An 18,806-nucleotide genomic window follows, 5' to 3' on the forward strand; every position below is an offset into this window, starting at 1 on the left:
GGAGGCGGCACCGGGCCAGTCAGGAGTTCTCAGTGAGGCAGGAGCTCTTCGCAAAGGTCTTCATCCGCAGCCAGACCCCCCCCAGACTGACCGCGAGGGCTGCGCTGCCCCGCCTTATATCTAGTGTTCTCATGTTTAATTCATGATTTTATTTAAATATTCATGAGTTTGCCTCTGGTTTTCAATCAGGTCCTTCGGGTTATAGATGTTTCTGGAAGGGCTTTACTAGTGTCCAATCAGAGGCCTAGATTTGATGCGTGTGTGAGTTCAGGGTTACCAGGGAGACCAACTGACTCAAAGAGACTGTTACAAGGGGCTGCTAAAGGCAGCCTATGGGGTTTTTGATTTATACTTGTGCCCGCAGTGTTGTTAACTGGCCAAAGGCCTGTTTCCCCTGACCCACGGGGGCGATAATGCCCGAGGGATGGAAAAATCCCTGACAACTTCAAGCAAAATCAGACCATACAGAGAGGTCAAAAGGTCAAATTTTGGCATTCTGCCTCGGAAAGATTGCTGACTCCTGAAATACAGGTAGCCTTTGTGCTCACTGGCAGCATCTTCACAGATCAGTTATTGCACAGAACAGTAGTGCACTGTGTAAATCCCCTCCAAAGTGTACATTACAGCAGCGTGTAAACTAGCCCTTAATATAGTACATAAACCCTGAAAAACATAATATTTTTATCAATGTAATTTGTTTATCATTATTTGTAGGAATAGTAAACTTCAGGCATTTGCATTTCTTTGACTTTAATAGGAAATACATATATCTTCTCTTTGAAATACCTGTTCTGTTTATAGAGATTTTGAAAAAAATAATGCATTTTCTGTGTCTTAGTTTGCCTGATCTAATTTATGGAATAGTTTATGGAAGAAAGATTCTCATGCCTGAAATGTTTTTCATTTAACATTTTGCTTTAGGGATACATCAAAGTAATCTTGTATCAAATGGAATTTCTGTCAGTGGACAGGAAGTTTGTACATTCATAGATATAAGGCCAGATGTAGATCACTTTATTCACACTAGTGAGCAATTACTCAAAACAGTAATCTCACTTCCATCAACAGGATTAATTTTGCCTCTTTTGTCAGTAAGAAGTTCACAGTCTGGCTTCATTTACACCCGTTTTATAGCTGTGAAGGTTCATTATGTGCAGTAGAGTTACTTCTGATTTGTGAAGGATCGGAGAATCAGGTCCATCATGTGTACTTGCAAGCCCTCTGTTCTGGAAACTCTCATGGCAGTCTCTGGGATTGCAGCCTGCTGTGCTTGTATAAACGTACTTGCTGTTAGCAATGCTATTGTAATGCATTTTGGTGGATTTGGAAGGATGATATAGAAATGCTACACATTTTAGTGGTGCTAGAAAAGAAAACTTTTTTTTTTTCCTCCAAGCACATAATTATGTGCCTGAATGTGATGATTTGATCCAGCTTCTGGCACAGGACTAATTATTGTTTTCCAGCGACATCTTCATGGAATATTTATATATTTTGCAGTTCATATTTGATCAGTTATTTTTTTTGCTGTGGCACTCATCTCCAGGGTTTTGTTGGCTGTGTCTGAAACAAAGTGTTTGTTCAGAGATTGGAGTGTATGCAAGTATCGCTTGGACATCCTTCTTTAATAAACATAATTGTGTCAGTGCGCAGGCCCCGGAAACCATTGTTTTATTCATTAGACATCATATTTCCCTGCAGAACATATCATCCTTGTTTGTGGACAAGTTAAGCTTGAACAGTATTACCAACTATCTAGTAAAAATCAGCATATATTAAAATATTTTTTCCATGACTAACGCCCTTGAAGTTGACATCTTGTTGTGACTGAGGAGAGGAGCAGCAAGAAATTCAATTACTGCAAACAGTCTCTGTCATTACACCTGTCCACTTGCACAGGAAATGATTTGTAAATTGTGCTTTATTTTTCCTTTCCCATCAGTCTTTTTTCCATAATTGACACTTGTCACTAAAGATGAATAGCAAGAGAAAGAAAACCTAAAGTAGATGACTAGCCCACTGGGAAAATAATGTTTCTGTGCTTGGAAGTCTTTTACAGATTTCAGTACCTGTGCGCCAGGGTTTTACCCATAACCTGCTATTTTTGCATTTGAAGCATCAGTGTAAAGGTTGGATCTGCTATTAAAAAGGTAGAACAAACATAAAAAGCCTAATTAATATAAAATATTTCTTACGTGGAAGAAAACAAACCCTGCCAGAGAACAAAAGCCTCACTGTATTGGTTGTAAGGCTAGTTTATTATTCTAACACGTTATAAGTATCAACTTCGTGCCTGACATGTCAAAACTCATTCAGGAAGCAAAAATTGTAGATTCCTTGGGAACTGATACTGTCACTTGTTACGCAACTCAGCACCGGTAGGGTGCTGACTGATACCCATGTCAGCAGTTTTGAAAGAAATGGGAGACACAGATGATAATCATATTTGCACCAGATGTGAGGCAAAAGAAATAGGAGTTCATATGGGGTATTTTTGCCAGAAAAACCATGACAAATTTTCTACTCTTATTTTCATTAACTGTTTTTTTTTTACCCTTGTTATTGACAGTTGGATTTTTTTTGTCCTTTTGTCCTAATTTATTTCTGCCCCACAATTTTGTCACAGTAGATGGCACCCATAACTGACCCCAGGACTGATTTACAATGCTTGATAACAGGAATTAGCAATGAACTCTTTTCATGATTCTGAATACATCAGAAATAACTAACATATGGAAGTTAGTAAATTATTGCACATCCAATATAAAATAAGAGTATTACTTGCAAATTTTAAACTGCATACTTTTAGTATGAATTGTGAATATGGTAATTTTTAGCTAATTTGGGGGTTTGGGAGGGAATCAAAACCACCTGATCAGAATGTAGATTCCTTTAAATCTTTTTCTTTCCCTTGGTTTTTCCTTAACTGATTTGCGGATGTATTCAAGCAGCCGTTCTTACTGTTGCTGCCCATAAATAAGCTGGTAATTCAGCAGCTTTTCAACCACAAAAACAAGGAGAAGAAGCTGTAATGGAGCCATGCAGTCAGCTATTATTTGAGCTTGTTGCCTTTACCATCACTACTTAAAAATCCCCAAGTGGTTCAAGTGAGCTGGTTGTCTGTCCACAGCTTACAGAGAATTGTAAGAACACAGTGTTATATTTATGAGCCAGAAAGCAAAGTGTGTTGGAGGGGAAGTTAAAGTGGCTTCTCTGTAGGATGCTGTTAGTGTAAAATAACTGATTTATTTGGTTATGTTTCTGTGTGCTGCACGTTGTAAACACAGTGGGGAATTTCTCTGTCATTGATCCAGAGCAATAGGTACTAACGGTATAATACAGTGGTACTCAATAACCTTTTATCACAGGCTGCTTTCTCATGTGGAGACTTAACTGAGGGACGGAGAGATACGCTGCAACAAAAGTGAGAGTGCTGTAAATTTTTCCTCTCTGAGTTAAAATATTCATCTCAAGAGTTGTCATGGTTTCTGCTGTCACTTTTGTATGTGTTACTTTTTGATTTTGGCACATTAATGCAAGCAGGAAGATGAATATACACAAATGCTCGAAAACAGCCAAACCTTCTTAGAAAGAGAGGTAGACAAGATCACTCTCATAAACTGAGCATCAGTTCCATACTGCAGCACAGATTATTTTACTTCGTTCCAGAAAATGCTGTACAAATAATATTCGTGGGAAATCTAGTAAACAAATGAGGGAAATATTTACACTAACAAGTGTATGCAGCACAGACCGACATGGGGCAAGATTTGATTTTATCTATGCCTGCCTAAACCCAGAGAGACTCTGTTGAAGTCAGTGCCAGCATATACTTTCTACGTTAAATTGTGGCATTTAGCTACAGTCTAGCATAACATATAGAGTGGAGCTGCACCATCTCCTCAAACTCCTTAGTTGCATTGAGGGGAAGAGTAATTTGCCTCAACCCTTACACAGGACTGATAATGGAGAAGCAGAACAATTTTTATTACCTCCTTGAACAGCCATATAGGGGCTTAAATAATCTAGTCTTGTGCTAATGTTCCTATTTCAGTGTCTATCTATGTAGACTTCTGAATATATTGTATATAATGGGCCACATACTGAACTCACTGAAATGGCTGTAAATTCAGAGCAATTCCAGGCCATGGTAATCTGCACAGAAAACAGATAATACACTGTTGAAAGAGACATTATTTAAATAAATATAGTTAATGAGATGACTGGTGCTTCTACTTTTAGGAGGTGTACCTGAATGCTGAAAGCATCGTCAATTGTTACAATATAGCCTTTTGGAAAAAAATATTACCAATATTTCATGTAACTTTATTGTAGCCAAATATAAATATTTACAGTGCTATAAAACTGGATCTGAACACTGCATTACAAAAAATGTACTCTGTAATTGCAGCATACTTTGGGAATACAAAAAAATACAAGGCCAAAAGGCACACAGGGAATGCTGTTAGGATGCTGTGTTATTAAAGCAAATGGGAGCTTTGACACTGATTTCAAAGAGTATAGAATCAAATCCTAATTGTCTTAAGTGTCTGATTGATAAAAAATAAAGGGCTATATTAAAGATAGTCAACCCTGTTGACCTACTGGACATAATATTGTGGCAATGCTAAGAATTAATGAGGATATTCCTTTTGCATTTGTTGTTCTGTATAATATTCCTTGTATAATAGGAATGACCCATCTTGCAGTATTTATAGTTATAATTCAACTGGACTTTTTTGTATAAGCTAGGGCTGCAGAATTAAGTCCCTCATTCCTTAAATATTTGAGCAATTTTGTTTAGTGCAAACACTACTTCTACATGAATACATGTTGCCTGGAAATGTTTTTTCAAGACAGATTTCTCACGAAGCACATCAAATGAAAAGTTTCCATGACTGATGTTGCTGGGTGTAATTGTACTGCCTTAATGTACAAAACTTTAAGTCTGGCAGATCTTTGAGAAATGGCTGAGTAGCTCTCTTTTGCTGAGTATTTTTATGAAAACTGCATTTCAGTTGATTTTTGTATTAAAAGTGCCTTAATTGCTGATACACAGCAAACTCCAGCTTCCTATATCTTCAGTTTATCAGCTGTCATTGTTTTGTGGGTTTTCCCCCCCATTCTGGTCTCAGTTTAATATAAAGCGGAAAACATTTCATTTTACGTCAGTTACTACACTGCGGAAATGTTATCACACTGTATTGAAGAAAATTCTAGAATGGGGAACCATAGAGATTAAGTACATTTATTTAGCTCAGGATATAGGTTAAAGACATGGTCAAGTAAGCTGTTGAAAAAAACAAAAAACAAAAACAGGGTTATCACCCCCCCACCACACACACACAAGGATCCCAAAAATGTAGGTATGAACGAGATTTCAGTACTAACACTGTCATTACATTTTTTTTTAATCTGTAAGTATTCACATATATTATTAATAATATGCCATGTGGTTGATTTAGGGAGGTTAATGCAACCTTTTGCCCTACTAAGTGCAGTGTTCTCTCCATAGCAAAGTACTTCCTTGAAATATTCTGTTCCTTTTGACAGTTCAGTTTTAATTTCCTCCACAAGCTGATCTGAAAATGATGACCAGTTTGAAATCCATAAAACTTGAAGGCTTTATCAGTAAAGCCCAGCAGAGTTATTTTTCTCTATGGATAAGACGTTGAAACCCAGTGAAAAATCAATTTTTTCATGTGCTGAATGGTGTATTTGAAGCATTTATAAAAGGTAAAGGGGTTTGCTGTGTGCCTGTCATGCAAGTAGTGCTTTCTTATGCATCATGGGGAGGTACATCCACCAGTGAGCCCTGCTCTGCGGTGAGTGTTTGATGCACAGGTTGTTGTGTCAGCATGATGGAAGGAAATGGGGGGTGAAGCATGTCAGGAAGGAAGTTGGTAGCAGACAGTGTTCTGAAGAGCATGTGTTCCCTGATGGAGCATATCATAGACATAATTAGCTAGATTCTGAGAAATGCTGTCTCCTGGGAGCAATGGTGCAGTGGGAGTTGAAGAAAGCCTACAAAATCCCCACAGTCAGGTTCATAGCTGACTGGGAGTGCTGTCAAAAATGTCTCTACCACAAGCCTCTTTGCTATGGATCCTTCTACAGTTACCAGTGTACTGGAATGAAAATATTCTTTAGTGATGGAGCCATAATTCTAGTTTGTTTTTTGTTGTTTAAGGTTGCTTGTTTGTGAGCTGATGTTTTTTTGTACCCTGTCTTTTGCCTATACTAGTTCTTTTTAAGGGGTGGAATCAACATGGTTTGATAGTTTTTAGAACTCACAAAAACATTATGGATTCAAAAATTCTATTTGTTTATTAATGAATGCTCATGTCCTTCAAGAGGGCTGTGGGGAGGTGGCCAGGCATGGAAAAAAATCAATGAAAACTTGCATACAAAAGATAGTATTATGAAAGAAAGAGAGAAAAAGAGACAGAGAGAGAGAGACTATGGGGAAAATAGCCATGGAGAAAAGTTCTAATAGAAAAAAAAAAAAATACTGAGAAGCACCTCTCACAAGAACCTTAAAAAATGCAGCTCAAGAAGCAAGCTAAAGATATCTTAAAAGCATCTCTGTGCCTAGGCACTGGTCCTGGAATTCAACAGGCAAAGATAGGCTAGCCTATTTTGTTGCTCTAACTCTCAGAAGATTCCTAGAGGCACCTGTGAACTGCCTGTCCAGCACAGGCAGTGTAGAACACTGGGGTCAATGTCAATCCCTTATAAACATTCCTCTCCCAGCCTAATCGCAGGCTTCATGCAGTGCTACAATATGTCTGAGGGCCACCATGCATCAAGCAAATTACTGACTGTGTGTTTTTTTAACACTAAGGCTGGGTCTACACGTGCCACCTCTTCCAGAAGTAGCATGGTAATAAGCCATCCAGAAGATGCTAATGAGGCCCATATGTAAATTTCTCATGCCTTATTAGCATATTGGCACAAGGTTCGGAGTCTGGAACAGGCTCTTCTGGACTCCAAAATGCATGTGCAGACGCATGGAAGATCCCCACAGGTCACGCATCTGCACATGCATTTTTGAGGCCAGAAAGAGAACCATATGCTAATGAGGCACGGGAAATTTACATCCACGCCTCATTATCATCTTCTGGATGGATCATTACAATACAGTTTCCAGAAGAAGTGGAATGTGTAGACATAGCCAGAGAGTACTTCAGTTTGATTATTTGGTTAAAAGAAAAATAAATAGGATGACCAATAAGATGACAAAATTAAATCAGATGAAACTAAAGGGAGTGAACATTGAGAACAATCTCAGCCGACCTAAGTAGTGTATAATTGTATAAGATTAAGTAAGAACATTAACAGTTTTGGACAGCTAAAATTTTAAATTAACAATGTGAAAACATTTTTCTGGGTGAGATAGAAAATGATACGTGAAACACAATGCCCCATCTGAAATTCAGCCAGATGCTATTGCTACTCATTTAGACAAAGAAGACAACTAGTTAATCATCACAAAGAAAATTAGAGTAAATTGGTTTTCTGCATTCCTGAGTCTTAGCTACCAAAGGAATATATGCCACTAATTAGGGTGAAAATACTGTAAGCATGCCATTGTCAAGAGAGGGAGAGATCCTGATTTTGGAATGTTTTTACTAAACCAGGAAGTTCGTGTCATACAGTTGTAAGATTTTATCAGTTCAGCAGCTTATGTTAAGGGACTTCAACTTTGATTATGTAGACTAATGACCTAATAAGTCATAATGAAAATTATCACGCATGCTTTGAATTCGTTTCCCAGGATTCTCTGAGCCCTCTAATGAAACATAAATAGGTTACATTTTAAAAGGTATAGTAATGAACAATTAAAAAGAGTTTGGGGAATGCAGAAATTGCATTTTCTAAAGTAACATTAACATGGACTTGCTGAACATATTTTCATTTTGTTTGTACAGTGTTTAATTTTGCATTGAAATAAATGTTACAGTTTAGCTATTTTTTTTGAAAAATGAAGTAGATAAAAATGCTTTTGGAATTGGTTTGAATTAGGCATTAGATGAAAGAAATTAGAATTCACTCATTTGCTACAGCAAATGACCCTCAGCCTTCTTTGTCTTTCTTATCAATAAAGCAGCTATGTCTACCCTTGCATTCCTCTTTCGAAGGGGATATGCAAATGAGGGAAATTGAAAATGCAAATGAGGTGCCAGATTTGCATATCTGGTGCCTCATTTGCATATTCTTATTTCAAAATAGCTTCTTTCAAAAGAAGAAAACCAGAGTAGACACTGCTCTTTAAAAAGTGAACACCATCTTCAAAAGAATCCTTTCCTTTTTTATGGGAAGAAGGATTCTTTCAAAGGTGGGGTTTACTTTCGAAAGAGCAGTGTCTACACTGGTTTTCTTCTTTCAAAAGAAGCTATTTTGAAATAAGAATATGCAAATGAGGCACCATGTATGCAAATCTGCACCTCATTTGCATGTTCAATTTCCCTGATTTGCGTACCTCTTTTGAAAGAGGAATGCAAGTGGAGACACAGCCAGCCTGAATCTAATGGCACAGTAGAATCAGGGCCATTGTTTGTCTCGAGATACAGTCAGCAAATGGGACATGATGCATTATCTGCATGTCTGAAAACAAGGCTAACATTTTTTTTTCCCTGACTAATTGGATATGACTTTCAGAATCTCACAGAAATCAGGAGAACTTGTAGAAAGACGCGTAAGTCATGGAATCCATGATATTTTTGCCACTGATGATTTTCTCTTATTGCTGATACTAAGCGCTCATTTTTAGGGGTTGACTTTTGTGCATTTTCATAATAAATAGACAGCCTTCACTGTGCAGCAGGCCCTGTTTCTATCAGAGAAGAAAAACTTTAACATCACAGAAGGTGTGGGTTTCTTCAGGATCTTCAAAAAAAATCTTAAAAGCCAAGGAACACGCTCTGAAGTGAGGAATCTTCTTTGTTTTTCTCACTTCTTTGAAAGGATGCCATAATTCATGGATATTCCTGTCCAGCTCAGGTGAATGAAAGCAAAATTGGCTTTTTTTTACGTGTTGAATCTTCCTACCTGTTACCATATTAACAACATTTTCCTCTGTCTTGTTTTACCTTACACAAAGGTATCCTAGACTCCCATTTTAGGCTTATTCTTAGAGGACTATGCCACATCTTGGGTGCATCTACACTAGCCAGCTACGTCGAAATAGCCGGCACAACGTCAAAATAGCATGCATCACATCTACACGCACCGTGTGCTATTTCTCTGTTGAAATCTATGTTAGGAGGTGACACGTCGAAATCGCTATTCCCATCCAAAGATGGGAATAGCGCCCTACTTCGACGTTCAACGTCAAAGTAGGGCATGTGTAGACGATCCGCGTCCTGCTACTTCGAAATAGCAGGGTCCTTCATGACGGCCATCAACTGAGGGGTTGAGAGAAGCTCTGTCCAGCGCCTGTGAGGCTTTATGGTCACCGCGTGCAGCAGCCCTTAGCCCAGGGCTTCTGGCTGCTGCTGCTGCAGCTGGGGGTCCATGTTGCGTGCACAGGATCTGCAACCGGTTGTCAGCTCTGTGGATCTCGTGCTGTGCAGGGGAAGTGTGTCTGGGAGGGGCACTTTAAGGGAGCAGCTTGGGGCTTTGCTGGCCCCTTATTTCGACGGGGAGCTCTTGTGTGTGTGGACGCTCCACATTTCCTTCCGGGGTGGCTCCTTTCGATGTTCCTCATCGCTGCTTCGACATGGAACATCGACGGCACCAGTCCTGGAGGACGTGTAGACGATACACGTCGAAGTAGCCTATTTCAATATCCTTATTTCGAAATAGGCTACTTCGAGGTAGTGTGCTAGTGTAGATGTAGCTCTTCAGTGGGTAACGTTAAGCCAGGTTATCAATGTATGCTATATCCTTCAGTCTGCTGTAGGCACCTTAATTACAGGTTGAAACATTGTGATATTTAAAGAGGAGATGAAATGCACATATTCTGTAATTTTATGCATAAATGGGAGGAGTGGAAATTTCCTTCTGGGAATTCCTTTTTTAATAGTTTCAAAAGTACTGGAATAGTGTTTGCTGAATCTTTTAAATTGCAGACTGAAAGTGTTATGAAGGGATTGTTTTTCTTTGACCCAGAGCCACCTTTTTCCTGTGCTAGTAGTGACTATTTTTGTGGGTGTTCGGTATTTTATTGCTTTCACTATATATTTGATCACTTATCAGGAGCTGTGAATTTTGTGTTGGACAAATGGAAAATTAATTTTCTTTCTAATTTTGATTTCTCCTCAAACATATGGCTCCATTTCTCTGAAAAGACATTTTGGATCTGATCAGGCTCTTATGAAAATCAGTGGGAATCTCACCACTGATTTCAGTGGGAGGAGGAGCAGACCTCCTCACTCACCTTGTTCCACATGAACTTGATGCCTTACCATTAGCGTTGATGGGAGCTTTTCCACTGATTTGGATGGTAGTAGGATCAAGCTGTGATGTGCCTGGTATGTGATGTAGGAATGTAGACTCCTGTTTAATTGTTAGCCAGTTAAATGGTTAAATGGGTTGTGTGGGGCAAGGGGGAGGGAATTGGTTGGAGAGGCCATTCTAGCCCAGCATGGTTGGGGCAGCCCCGTTGCCACTGACAGAGGCCACTCTAGCCAGGCTGAAATGCCCCTGCTGGAGACCGGCAGACTGCAGCAGACCTGTTCCACAGCAGCCTGAGCTGTGCCACAGGCGGTGGCAATCCAACTGGGCATTTGAAGCCCCAGTCTCAGCACACTGCAGGCAGGGGTTCTACAGCCCAGCCAAAGCAGCCCCTGTCTTCTGGATCCTCCATGGACAGGGGTAGTCCAGCAGTGGTCAGAGCAGCCCGTTAAATGTTACTGGTAAGCCTCATCCATTTAGGTTAACTGATTAACCTTTAACATCCCTAATACCATGGCATTCTTTCCTCAGGATAAGAGGTAATGTCAAAGAAGGCTAAAATGTCATACAACTGACATTTGCACAGTAGGGATGTTTTAGTCATTTTCTATTTCACATTGTAATTTCATCCTTTTTTTTTCTTGCTTTTGGATGTTCTGATTCAAGAGGTGATATCACTAGATCCACTGGAATCCACTAGATCAATTGGAAGAGCTGCCCCCATTTAGTATCATTAAATGGGATTACCATAAATAAGTGTTTTTAGCCAAAACTTGGATGCAAAGAATGAAAAATGAAAATGAGTTGTGGAAAACCCAATATTAACCTGACTTTTGTGGTATGTGTATCAAAAGACTAGTTCAAAAGGAAAAATACAGAGTATGGGCTTTAGTTTGGTTGGTTTTTTGTAGTCATTGTTTTGTTTTACCTCCTCGCTTGCCAAGAGTATACTGTATTTATTTGTCAAACTTCCCCAATACTCTGAGATAAAGCCTTGACAATTTCATGCACAAAGAAGAATGTTTCAGAAAGTTCTGAGTGGAAAAAAAAAATCAAACAAAGCTTTATACTGTAATTGAAACAGGTTTGCAATCTTTACTATGTAGTTTCTCTACCCAGTAAGTGCAGTCATAAAAGAATATTGCTGGTAATTGTTTGAACTGGATCTGCAAGTAGCATTTTGAAATCAGCGAGAGTATGATACTCTTTTTGTTTCTTTCTCTTCATTTTTCTTTTTCCTTTTTTTAAAGTGTTGTCAAAACACATGTAATAAATATTTGGACTCTTAATTTACCACAGGAGATCTATCTGAAAATCTGCTTTCCTAGCTTAATTAGAATTCATTTGCTTAATTGTCATTCTGATCCTCTCAATTCCAGTTTTGCTCTAGCTTGAACAGTGTTATCATGTTGCTGTTTGCGCTTTAATTTAGATTTCTATTATGGTTTATGAACAGTAATAAGGTCCTGCTTGAATATTCATTAACTTTTGAATTGTGAGCTATGAAAAGGTGCTTGCCTTTACTTTAATGAAAGTGGCACAGCATGGGACTGATCTGTAGTGACATTTGATTTGAGACATCCAGCAAATTTTCCCATTGTTTATTGATGCATCTCGTCCAAACAGCTCCCTCGCAAGTTAGCGAAGTAATGAAAGAGAAAGTGCTGCAGAGGAGCGTGGAGCTTTCCTGGCAGGAACCCGAACATCCTAATGGAGTCATCACTGAATATGAAATCAAGTATTACGAGAAAGTAAGTGCAGGTGAAATGCATTGCAGTGTGCTGTCTGCATCATGTCATCCTATTCTTCCATGGGCAAATGTTAATGCCATGGTAATTATACCAGCTGTTACATGTTGGTGTCATTTCAAGCTCTGGTTGACTTTTCTTTAATAACTGTCATTCTCCCCCATCAGCTTATTATCATCACAGGTGTATTTGTATGTATTACACAAATGAAAACATCCATTCGGTACCAAACATTTTCTTGCCTGTTTTATATGACTACATTAAGCTGGACTGTAAACGTTTTTACAAGAGATTGGTGACCTTTCTGTCTCTTTTCCCTTGTTTTTAATAGTTCTGGGTTGTTGAAAATACGCTGTTGAGATCAGACATAAAGTAAAGCTCCTGATCATTTTGGTAGTAAAATAAATTGTGGAAGTTTTCCAAGAATTCGGCAAGTTAGACTTGATGTCTCACATTTCCATCCATTACCTCTGAAATTTCAGTTGGATGAATTATTTTTCACTTGCCCTGATAGAAGCTCTTAGTAATGTGGTGGTAGAAAAATGGCTCCATTTCTATGCTGGGTGAAGTTATCCTTATGCACCTAGGGTGAAATCCTGGTCTCAGTGAAGTTGAGGGTTGGTTTGTCATTGACATCAGTAAGGTCTGTAATCTGTGTTAAAAAAAAAAAAGTTGTACTCTCCCAAAATTAAAAATTCTCTATAGATGTGGGTAATTAGTGCTGTAAAAGCTTATTTTAAAAGGCTGAATTAAGATATAATCAGTGCTTTTTAGTGCCAGTATGGGCCGGGACACCTTACCTGTACCTCAGCAGCCCTAGCTGGGATCCCTGGCTGTGTGGCAGGGGGACCCCACCAGCCCCATGTCTGGAAGCTGTCTGGGGTGCCCCACCAGCAGCTCCAGCCCTGGCGACCTGAACAGGGCCGGGGGAACTCTCGGAGCCCCCACCAGCAGCTCCAGCCCCAAAGACCCTGGTAGGAGATGGAGAGGGGCAGCTGGGAGGGGTTAGGTAGCTGGCCCAAGTACTGGCTCCTCTTTTTTAACAGAAAAGCACTGGCTATAATGAGGGAGAAAGGAGCCACCTTGTGATCACTGTTGAAGGATGTGTTCTAATTCCATATCCAAGGTAGTTATCCTATTTATGTCAGAGCAGAGTATGTCAAGTTTGTAGGTGACATGCAATTAGGTAAATTCAGACCATATCGTATTCTAGTATTAATAGTTTCATTCAGTTTTCTGTGCTGAATAACACACCATATCTTATGGATATACATGGGTTGGAAAAGAAATTAAAACATGTAAATATTTGAATGATTGTAACTCTGAGTTACACGGTTTAATTACTCACATTACAAGACTTGTCAGAGAGTCGCATACCTTAATTTTCAAACTGTGCAGGAAAAGTATCTCTGTTTTTACAGGTTAGCTCATTTTTTCACACACACAAAATAGTGAAATTCTACCTTGGAATAAATTACGAATCCTCATGTATTTACCAACAACTAAACAGTACTATTTTTTTCCAAACAAATACCATTTTTACATATCCTAAATATTTTCTTGTCTGTAGAAATCATCATTGGTCTTTGTAAAACAGTGAAAATGGTAGCTAAAATCACAAAACATTTAGCTTTTTTTGTGAATAAGACCCATGAAAATATTATTTTTATTATTTATTTGATATGTTGTGTTATTTTAGTGAGCTGTGCAATCAGATTGGTAATAAATGTATACGGTCACTTGTACAGGGGAAATATATGCCAGTCACCAATTAAAATTAAATTAATCAATGAGAATTCAAGACTAAGGCCCTGATCAGGCAAACATTTTCTCAGAAACTAAACTTTGCACCTTGGAGAGGTCTTTTGGATTCAGTGAGGATGGTCACATGCACGCATTTCCATGTTTATGGGATTGGGCCTTATTTCCAAGTAAATGTATTTTAATTTTGCATTTGACAATTTTTTTAACAGAAGGAGTGGCACAATATACATTACTTAAATTAAAAAGAGAAAAAGAAACCTGCTTGAGTTTGTACCTTGTTTTAGAACGAAACTCATACTGAAAGTTTCTGAGGTTCTGAAATGTTCTGATAATTTTTTTTTCATGTCTGATTGCTGGCTAGGGCTGGAACTGGAAGTGCCAGAAATCTCACAAGTAAGTCTGTTCTTCTGAGATTTCTAGCCCATTTCCCACCCCACCCCCCAATGCAAGAACATGGCACAGTTCAGATAAGCTTAGTTTATGTGTTTGCACTCAAACTTCTGGAGTTCTACTGATGTTTACAGCGCTAAAGCTGCAAAAAATATTCAGCATTACCTTCTATTTCTTCTTCCTTCTTCGTTACATCCCCTTTTTCTTCCATTCCCACAAATGCTGTCCCTTTTGTTTACAGATGACAGATTTCATTTTAGGGAAGATACGAAAAATACCAGTACACTGAGCCCACGTCTACACTAGAGAGTTTTGTTGGCAAAACTCACGGAGGGTCTACACACAATATGCACTTTGTCAACAGTCTGTTAACAAAACTTAGCACTTCCCCCGACACTGTTTTGCCTCTATTCAATGAGGAACAACTCTTCCATCGTCAGATCACTGTTGACAAAATGGCAGTGTAGACTCTCCAGGGGGTACTTTTGTTGACAGAGAGGTCCTCCATGGCACTGGCCAGCTGGACGTGGGAGGCACCCTCTCCGCCACAGTCAAGGCCCTATGGCCTGTGCCTCCGGCCAGCCTTAAAGGCACAGGGATCCCAGGGAGTCCTATGGACAGCTAGGCCCTGGGTGGATCCCTGTCCCCCTCCCAGCCTGCATCCACCCCAGAGCCCTCCATTCCCACCAAAGACCACTTCCTTCGGCAGCAGGTCTGTGTGAGGGTGGGCTGGTGCAGTCCCCAAAGGATGGGGCTTCCCCCTTGGCCCCACCCCATGCCATGAGGGTCCCCCCTGGCAAGACCACCTCCTCTCCATCTGTGCAAGGCCTGTGGACGAAGTGTCTTATCTGAATAAAGATGATCCCAACTATTGACCTGCTCACCCCAAATTGGTTCCCAACAGAGCAGTACTGTCTGGAGTGGTGAGCTTCCATAAGGTGATGGCCGTCCTCTTCTCCAGGAGGATGGCAACTTGCATATGGGTGTCCTCCCTGTGGAGGGCAGGGGTAAGCCAATTGCAGAGCTCCAGGAACATTTCCTTACACATTTTGAAGTTCTGGATGCAACACTGGTCATCACATTTACCCATGACAATGCACTCCCACCAGTCACAGTTTGTGGTGTACCACCACATGCGCCTGATGATCCAGAGGGTCATCAGAGGGGGGGGCCCTATGGTGCCCCTGACAGCAGGGTGGAGCATAGGCCGCCATGATAGGTGGTCAGCAGCTGTGGCAATGATAAGGATCAGCTCCTGCAGCTCTGCCTGGGTCCAGGACATGACCAGGGTCTGGTCTGCCTTCTGAATGTGCCCGTGGTTTGTGTTACAGCTTATGTAGCATTGAAAAAGTGAATGATTGTGTATAGATATTGCTATTGTGCTATATGTATTTTTTTTCTCAGCCAAATACTGAACTCCCTATTCAGTTAATAATTTGTTTCATCTTATGTAATGGAATCAATGTGAATTTTCCTGAGTGAAAAGTAGTCAAGGATCATCATTTGGCCCAATTGCTGGTATAGTGCCATTTGAACTAAAATAACATAGAAAGACTCAGAAAGAAAAGTAAGTAGCACGGCTCTGATGAAGAAGAAGAGCTCCTTAACTCTTTTAAGACCAGGGGAGTTGTCTGAATAAGGGAGGGGTTCAGGATAAAGACTATTTGCTGTGGAACAATATGAGAAGTTGATTTATCAAATGTAGGAGCTGAATTGTTAAAAAAAATACAACATAATGGTGTTTCTCAAGCAACAGAGAACTTTTTTGGAGTTCACTGTTGACCAAACCCTTTATACATCAGAATCTGAGGAAATGCATCTGAACAAAGGCAATCATTTTATCTCTGGATTTTTATGGCTGGCAGCATGTGCTTCCTGTTTAAGTTTTATGTCATTTTAAGAACCCCTCCATGAAATGACACTGTGTTGTAATGCCCCACAGAGTGTGCTACATTCTTTATATGCGGTGCGAGGGGTTCGGGAGGGGCACAGCAAATTGAAATAAACTGCCAGAATCAGTTTTCAGTTGCTTTTGTGCAGCAATAATGAAATCTTACCTATATATATAATGTCATCCTTTGCCTTATATTTTTTTCTAGGATCAAAGGGAGAGGACCTATTCAACAGTAAAAACCAAGTCCACTTCAGCTTCCATTAATAATCTGAAGCCAGGAACGGTGTATGTTTTCCAGATTCGTGCTTTCACTGCAGCTGGTTATGGAAACTATAGCCCCAGACTAGATGTTGCCACACTGGAGGAAGCCACAGGTAAAATGTATTCACATGTAAAGCCAATTAACATTTTTATTAGAAAAATAGTATTCTATAGCATCATGTGACCTAGACACAGTGGAGTTAGTACTAAATTAGTATTTTTTTCTGATGCTGAAACCTTAAACTTTGGAAAGACATGAATTACTATCATGGTAGTTTGGTATGGGTGACGAGCTGCCCGCTGAGTTTTACCATATTAGCCAGGGAGGAATTGTATATTATTGGGCTACCCGTGTCTGACATCTCCATTCTGTAAAGAGAAGGGATGTGTGCCCCAAATGCTATCCTATGCCCTCCCCACATAAGAGGGATGGGTGGAAAGAGGGAGGACCCCATAGGACAGGGACGGGCAATCATTTTCACAGAGGGACCACTCCACGTATTTTGGTACTGGTTCCTTCCCCGCTCCCTCTGGACGGGGTGGGGCCTCAGGCAGAAGGGGTTGGGCTGGAGGCTACAGAGAGAGACAAAGAAAGTGTGAGTGTGAAAGAGAAGAGCTTTGTGTGTGAGAGGCAGACTTTGTGACACTGAGGCTGTGCCTACATTACCACCTTCCTTCGAAGGAAGGATGGTAATGAGGCTGTTTGGAGTTTACTAAGGAAGTGCTGCCGTGCATAGGCAGCACTTCATTAAGCAAATTCCTCCCTGTGGCAACTCCGAAGATTTAAAATTTTGAGGAGTAAGGGGACTTTGAAGTTGCCCCGGCACTTTGAAGTACCGGCGGGTGAACCGTGGCTAGACGCGTGCCGGTACTTCGAAGTTTAAAACTTGGAAGTTGCAGAGGGGGGGAATTTGCTTAATGAAGTGTTGCCTATGCACGGCAGCACTTCCTTACTAAACTCCCAACAGCCTCATTACCATCCTTCCTTTGAAGGAAGATGGTAATGTAGACGCAGCCTGAGTGTGTGCTGCAGGGTGTATGTGACAGTGATTCTGTGTGTGTGGCACACACCAGGTATGTGTGACAGTGACACAGAGTGTGCATGCTGGCTGCTGCTGGAGTAGTTTCTAAGAAAAGCTATCTGCTGTCTCTTTAAGAGATATCTGTTGTGCTCTGTTGTCTCCCCCCTTCCCTGCTCTGCACTACTGAATCACTTACCATCCATGCTTCAGGCTGGAGCGGCTCTGCTATGTGTCTCCCTTTCCCCGATCCTGGCTCTGCAGAGGTGGGCTACGAGGCCAGGGGAACACCCTGACTTCGGTACTGTCCTCTCCCCCACTGCACAGCTAGCAGGAGAATCCTCAGAACAGCTTGGCTGCAGACAGAACAAGGTGGGGAGAGTGGCAACTGAAAACATGATAATGGCTGTAAGATATGTACACTTGGCTAATCAATTCGGTGGATTTTTGCCCACCCCGACATAAAATTTTCCAGTAGTAGGGAGTGTGAAAAGAAGAGGTGCCTCTCCAACACAACACTCTCTGCCTCATAATTTAATTTTTTCTAAGAAGTCTGTAGCCTTCTTTTCCACCTAACCCTTCACCACCACATAACTGCATATAGTGATGACTGTAGGATGACAGCAGTTCTTGCATGTTTTGTGGAACCAGATGAGAGAGGAAGCAGAACTGCTGAGAGCCTGAGAATGTGATTTACGAACAGTGAGATCCTTTATGTGAGCTACCTACCTAGCAGCTCCAGTACTCTGCTGCCCGTAAAGCAAAGGGCTCCCTTTTTTGGGTAGAGTGCTTCAAGCAGACTTCTCAGCCAGACAAGGTCAGCCTGATGTGGAGTCAGAATATGTAACCTGCCATGGCTTGCAAGGTGAAATGGCCTTGAACTTTGTTCTCTAAGGCTATGTCTACACTAGCCCTAAACTTCAAAATGGCCATGCAAATGGCCATTTTGAAGTTTACTAATGAAGTGCTGAAATACATATTCAGCGCCTCATTAGCATGCGGGTGGCCACGGCACTTTGAAATTGACGCAGCTCGCCACCACGCGGCTCGTCCCAGTGGGGCTCCTTTTCGAAATGACCCCGCCTACTTCGAAGTCCCCTTATTCCTGTGAGCAGATGGGAATAAGGGGACTTTGAAGTAGGTGGGGTCCTTTTGAAAAGGAGCCCCATTGAGGCGAGCCGCATTAATTTCAAAGTGCCACGGCCGCTCGCATGCTAATGAGGCGCTGAATATGTATTTCAGCGCTTCATTAGTAAACTTCGAAACGGCCATTTATATGGCCGTTTCGAAGTTTGGGGCTAATGTAGACACGGCCTAAATGTGGTATTTCTC

The 18,806-nt window shown here is 40.7% G+C and overlaps 1 protein-coding gene across 5 annotated transcripts in view; it reads left to right on the forward strand.

Annotated features, from left to right (window-relative positions):
• EPHA7 (EPH receptor A7) overlaps positions 1-18,806 on the forward strand; it is a 181,432-nt gene that overhangs the window by 129,314 nt on the left and 33,312 nt on the right. For all 5 annotated transcript variants that reach the window (XM_074990866.1, XM_074990867.1, XM_074990868.1 and 2 more), the window contains 2 exons: positions 12,025-12,149; positions 16,400-16,568. In XM_074990866.1, the coding sequence (XP_074846967.1) occupies positions 12,025-12,149; positions 16,400-16,568 (294 nt within the window). The remainder of the gene's footprint in view (positions 1-12,024; positions 12,150-16,399; positions 16,569-18,806) is intronic.

This window comes from Carettochelys insculpta, chromosome 3, assembly GCF_033958435.1.
Source record: "Carettochelys insculpta isolate YL-2023 chromosome 3, ASM3395843v1, whole genome shotgun sequence".
Taxonomy (NCBI): domain Eukaryota; kingdom Metazoa; phylum Chordata; order Testudines; family Carettochelyidae; genus Carettochelys; species Carettochelys insculpta.